Source organism: Vigna unguiculata, chromosome 3, assembly GCF_004118075.2.
Source record: "Vigna unguiculata cultivar IT97K-499-35 chromosome 3, ASM411807v1, whole genome shotgun sequence".
NCBI lineage: Eukaryota > Viridiplantae > Streptophyta > Magnoliopsida > Fabales > Fabaceae > Vigna > Vigna unguiculata.
In genome coordinates this window covers 35,898,521-35,904,442 of record NC_040281.1, presented here as the reverse complement: position 1 = coordinate 35,904,442, position 5,922 = coordinate 35,898,521, and the positions used below count along the sequence as shown (strand labels likewise).

General features: G+C 29.9%; 1 protein-coding gene across 1 annotated transcript; it reads left to right on the top strand.

Moving 5' to 3' along the window:
• Positions 1-3,976: 3,976 nt before the first annotated feature.
• On the top strand, positions 3,977-5,149 carry LOC114179181 (transcription factor MYB1R1-like). Its single transcript, XM_028065420.1, has 3 exons — positions 3,977-4,325; positions 4,424-4,632; positions 4,708-5,149. The coding sequence occupies exons 1-3, from the start codon at positions 4,127-4,129 to the stop codon at positions 4,918-4,920; spliced, it is 621 nt and encodes a 206-aa protein (XP_027921221.1). The 5' UTR covers positions 3,977-4,126; the 3' UTR covers positions 4,921-5,149.
• Positions 5,150-5,922: the final 773 nt, after the last annotated feature.

Genomic DNA, 5,922 nt, shown 5'->3' with positions numbered 1-5,922 from the left:
CACAAAGCTATAAAACCCACCGCAAACCCACCACAAACGAAAAATACAACACAAAGAGGACTCAACAATACTAACTTGAACCTGGTTGACGCTCCAATCTCGAATGCCAACCTCCAAGCGCAATGTCGAAGCTTCAATCGCAAATCACTCTCCTACCACGTTTTCGCGAACCCTAACTGATGTTATCTTCAATTATGCACCCAAAAACCCTAATTTTCCCCTTTCTCACCAACCCTAATTTTTCCCTATCTCTCGACCTCTCGAATGCTCTCAACCTCTCCAATGCACAATTTCAGTTCTTCACTCAATGACACTTCTCGCTTCTCGCTGCAGTAAACCCTCAATTGAATGCTCTCGACGTTTTAATTTTTTTTCACTTTACCATGTTTTTAACTTTTTACTTTATTCAACCTTTTTTCCCCATTTTTTTTTAACGAAACACTATGCCAACGTGTGTCATCATGTATTCAAAAAATTGACATGTAACCCAAACAGTTACACTGTGTCACTGTGTCATTAACAATTTTAACTCTGTTTGCCAAAAGGACCCGATTGAATGTGATTTTACCAAAATGAGGACCAAATTGAACAAACAACGAAAATAGGGACCAAATTGAATAATTTTGACAAAAATAGGGACCAAATATGTATTTAAGCCTTCATTTTAATATAATGGTATAATTACTTATTTGATCCCCTATTTTTTTTATTTAGTTCAATTTGGTTCCCTTATTATTTGTTGGTTCAATTTAGTACCCTAATTATTTATTAGGATTCAATTTGGTAATCTTCCTTAAGTTGGAGTTAACACCGTGTCCTTACAAGACACGTGTCAAGCCGTGAATGTTTTTTTAATTTTTTTTAATTTTCTTTTCTAAAAATTTATAAATTGCCACGTGTTAGGTTATTGTCGTGCCACGTAGCAATTTACATGACACATGGCAGAGTTGTAATAGTTGTTTTCAACGTGGCAGTGACTTGACAAGTGTCTTGTATGGACACGGGGTTAATTCTAACTTAACGGAGAGGATCAAGTTGAACCCTTTTAAATAATTAAGGTATTAACTTGAATCAACCAATAATAAAGGAACCAAATTAAATTAAACCAAAAAATTATGGGACCAAATCAGTAATTATACCTAATATAATATACATGTATTTATATCTACATGAATTTTCATTTAAAACTTTTAACATTAATTTCATGTTTGTATTTACTTACGGGACCATTTTATACATTATGCCTAGGGATGGCAACGGGTCGGGTCGGACACGGATAGTGCCTACCCGCAACCTGACCCGCAAAAAAAAAATCCGCCCGCTACCCGCCCGTTTACCCGCCGAGTATCCGCTTAAAAAATATCCGCTGATATTTCTAAAATCCGCGGGTACCCGTGGATATCCAATACCCACAAATATTTAAAAAATATATATTTTATAAATTGTTTAATATAAAATTATAAAAATAAAATATAAATTAAATTAAATTAAATTATAATTAAATTTGACATAATAAAATATACTGCTAATTTTAATTTTAATTAAATTTAACTTGATAAATTATAAATTAAAATTTAATTTTAACTTTTTTGTGGGTAACGGGTACCCGCGGGTACAGATAATATGATATCCACACCCGACCCGTTTATAAGTGGGTATTAAAATACCCGCTACCCGCTACACGTGGATAATATATACCCGCAAGTACTAACTATCCATCGTGGATTTTATCCGCGGATATCCGCGGGCACGAGCATGTTTGTCATCCCTAATTATGCCTACATTCTACATTTAACAATGATCGTGCACACTCATCTTATTTTAATATAATATTTAACACAAAAAGTTACTTATAAATTTTAATCATATAACAATATTATTTTACTACCTATTAAAAATTAATTTGTGTTAATTTTATAATGTAAAACAAATAAATTTATATTTAAATATTATTTTTTAATCTTAATATTTAACTATTATTTTTAATATTATTATTATCAATAGTATTTTTTATAACCTATTACTTTAGCATAAAAAACAATAATAAAATAATACTATTTACTTTTAATTAATTCATTAAAATAAAAATAAAAATAAAATATTTAATTTTTATTATATTATTTAAATATTATATATATAATTATAATAAAATATGTATATACATGAATAAATAATTTATAAATGTTACAATAATTATATTAACATTTTTACTCTAAATTAGAAAGAAAAAGACCTGTCCATAAGCACGAGTCTTAATTTTCATTTTTCTTTTAAATTGATTATTTGTATGTGAACAATACTTTTGCACGGGACAAAAGTTCACAATATACATACATTTTATTTTAACAACAATATGTACATATGTACGGGAAAAATGTTCACAAAACACCTTATAACTATACCTTGTCACCAAAATCACACCCTTCAGATTTATTCTCAAATGATTTCAATATTTCAATATAAATTAAGTATAATTATAAAATATGTATTGTGTAAAATATGGATTATATCAATATATAATGAATCAATGGTCTTAAATAATGAGAAAATAAAATATATTGTCATAATTAACCAAAATCTAAATAATATATTTACAATTCCACATAAATTATACCAATAATAATAATACTTTAATTTAATTTTTTTACTATTATAATGTATAATATTTAAACAAAATACCCACAATATCAACAACACAACAACAAAAACTTGTGCGTATGCACGAGTTTCATACTAGTAAGAGATAGAAAGAAAAGTAATATGAAAGATAGAAAAAACGAAATAATTGGAAAAAGTTAGAGTGTTCGAAACAAATCAAAACTGATATTTTTTATTGGATTAGATTTCTAAGATTTAAATATGTTGGATCTTTTGAAAGAATATCACTAAGAAATACAATATCAATAAAATATGAGTTCAATCCACGTATAATGGATTGACATCACTTTTAACTAAAAACTTTAAAGGTTATAGGTTTTCATCTTTATGTAATGCTCTGCCTTCTCATTTTTACTCAATATAAGACTTAGACTCATATTAGAATTTTCAACAAAATATTCTCGAATAAAGATATTAGAGAAGAATAATTTAAATTTTGGGTTAAATATGCTTTTAGTATCTGAATTTTGATGTGAAATTAAAATTCGTTCTTGTTCGAAACTTTAATATATTTTGGTCCCTAAAATTTAAAAATGAATGAATATGTAGATAGTCCTTTTAGTCCAATTACATTAAAAAAAATTTATATGTCAAATACATTTTTCAATAGATATTGAAACGGAACAGGTTAAACTATATAAATAATTCAAATACTAGTATGAAGTGTGTTTGACATGTTAAAAGATTAAACGTAATTTGATTAAAAAAACTATATTTACTTATTTTAAAAATTTAAGAACTAAAATATATCAAAATTTTAAAAATTCAATTTCACATTAAAATTTAAAAACTAAAAACATAGTTAATTTTCACATTCTTTTACTAAAAATGTTTTACCTAATCAAATCTAATGAGTAGAATTGAAAGGAAAATTATTGGAATAGATTACCGACATACATATATAACAGGCAACTCTGATAAAAAAAAAGTGAAATAAATAAATGCTACAAAAAAGGACATAAAATAAAATAAACAATGTGAGAAAAAAAATGAAATATACAGTTTTCATTTAAAGATAAATAGTATAAAATGAGAAAGTTATTTCTAAAACAATAAATAAAGAAATTATAGTAAACTAATTATAGAATTACAAAATTACTCATATATTGCCAAGAAATATTAAAAGAGACTAACTTTATAAAATGCCACTTTCTTTTATATCTGTTCTATTTGAATGGAAAATAAAATATAGTACGATATACGAGATCCAATAAAAATATGACATTTCTATTTTTTGTTATTCTAACGAATATTTATACAGCACAAAAAATAAAGAATATTTGTTAAGCCTTTCGAAAATAAGATTGGCCAATGACAGGGAGTATAGTAGTATCTAACAAATAAGCACGTGAAGGAGGAGAAACAAATCCACCCGCTTTGTTTTCTGTCTCATCTCACTCCTTTTATTACAAAAAACAAAACACAAACACTCTTCATCGTCTTTTGCATGAACTAAACCAAACCCAAAATGTGTACGGCGGAGAAAGACGGGATCATGCTCTTCGGCGTGCGCCTCACCGTACCCGATAACAACCCCGCCGTTTTCAGAAAGAGTGCCAGCATGAACAATCTCTCCCCAAACTCTGAATCGCCTCCGCCGCACCATCCCAATGCAGGCTACGCCTCAGACGACGTCGTTCACCTCTGCCGTCGCACGCGCAAGCGAGGTATTCTATTAATTAATCGATTAATTAATATTTTTCGTTGATGTGTTTGTTTGGTTATCGAGAATGGATGATTGTGTTTGGATTAACGGATTAATTAGGGGTTCCGTGGACGGAGGAGGAGCACCGGCAGTTCCTGTTGGGATTACAGAACGTCGGGAAAGGTGATTGGAGAGGAATTTCTAGAAACTTCGTCAAGACTCGAACGCCCACTCAGATCGCTAGTCACGCTCAAAAGTATTTTCTCCGCCGTCACACTCACAATCGCCGCCGCCGGAGATCTAGTCTCTTCGATATCACCACCAACTCGGTATCCTTTTTACCACACGCTTCTAATTTAATTTAACTTTCACTAATTCCTTTTTTGAAATTTGAAACAATGAAGGTGAAGGAAGAGGAACGAGCGGTGCCGTCGGCTAGGTCGAAACCGGTTTTGCCGACACCTCCGTCTTTGAGAATGGCTGAGTTGGACTTGAGTGGGAGGTCGCTGTCGCTGAAGCTGAGGCTGCCGGAGTCGGAGGAGCCGTCGGCGGTGACTTTTGAGGCTGTGTCTAGTGGGAAATTGAGCGGTGACGTGGACATGATTCGTGTTGCTTGAATACAGTGATTGATGAGATGAGATGCGGTTTTGATGGATTTACCTTCTTCTGTGTGTGAAAGATTTAGCCTACAAGATATAGCGATGGAATTTAGAAGGGGGATAGAGATTAACTCTATTAGTATAGGGAAATATTCTCTCCTAATTTTTTAACGACGTGGCAATTGGTTTAAACGTGACATTCACGTTTTTGTCACGCGTGATGTAAATAAACCGGATATTTATTTAATTTTTGTGTTTTTTTGTCTTAAAATTTCTTAGATTTGTGTTAGAGATTTCCAACTTTTTATTTCTTGAGTTTAGATTTTTTTTTCTTTTTTGAATATAAACCCTTGATGAAGAGTTGTTTTTTAATAATTAATGAAAGATGGGAATGAAGGAAGTATATATTATAATATTTAAAGAATGATACATGAAAGAATTGGTTTATATGAGGTAAAGTTTATATTTTCCTCGCTAAAAATGGCAAATAAACCCGTTTTCGTGGATATTGTCCGAACCTGTCCCTGTTTTGACGGAAAATCTCCGCATTGACTGGGTATGGGTATGGGGAATCTCCGATTTTTTCAATTGGGTATGGGGATGTGGATGGGGATGAATATATCCCTGCCATAATACTCGTCCTCGCCATATCTCCATCCTCGTTTAAATTATTAAAATATTCACAATTAATTAAAGTAACTATATATATATATATATATATATTCTTTTTATTTTTTATTTCTTCTAAATATTTGGTTTGTCATGAAACTCATTCACATCTCCAATATATTTTTTATCTTATCATAATCTTTATGTAATTATGTTAAAATGATGTATCTCAATTAAAAAAAAATTATGTCTAACATTTGAATATTTCTATTATTTTTTAATATTTTTATTTATTGTATATTTTCCTTTCACATGAGAATGTTTAATACTCTTAATTTAAGTGTTTAATAGCATAAACATTTCATTTACTTGGTAATATAAAAAAAAAAGTTTACTTATTATTATTAATTT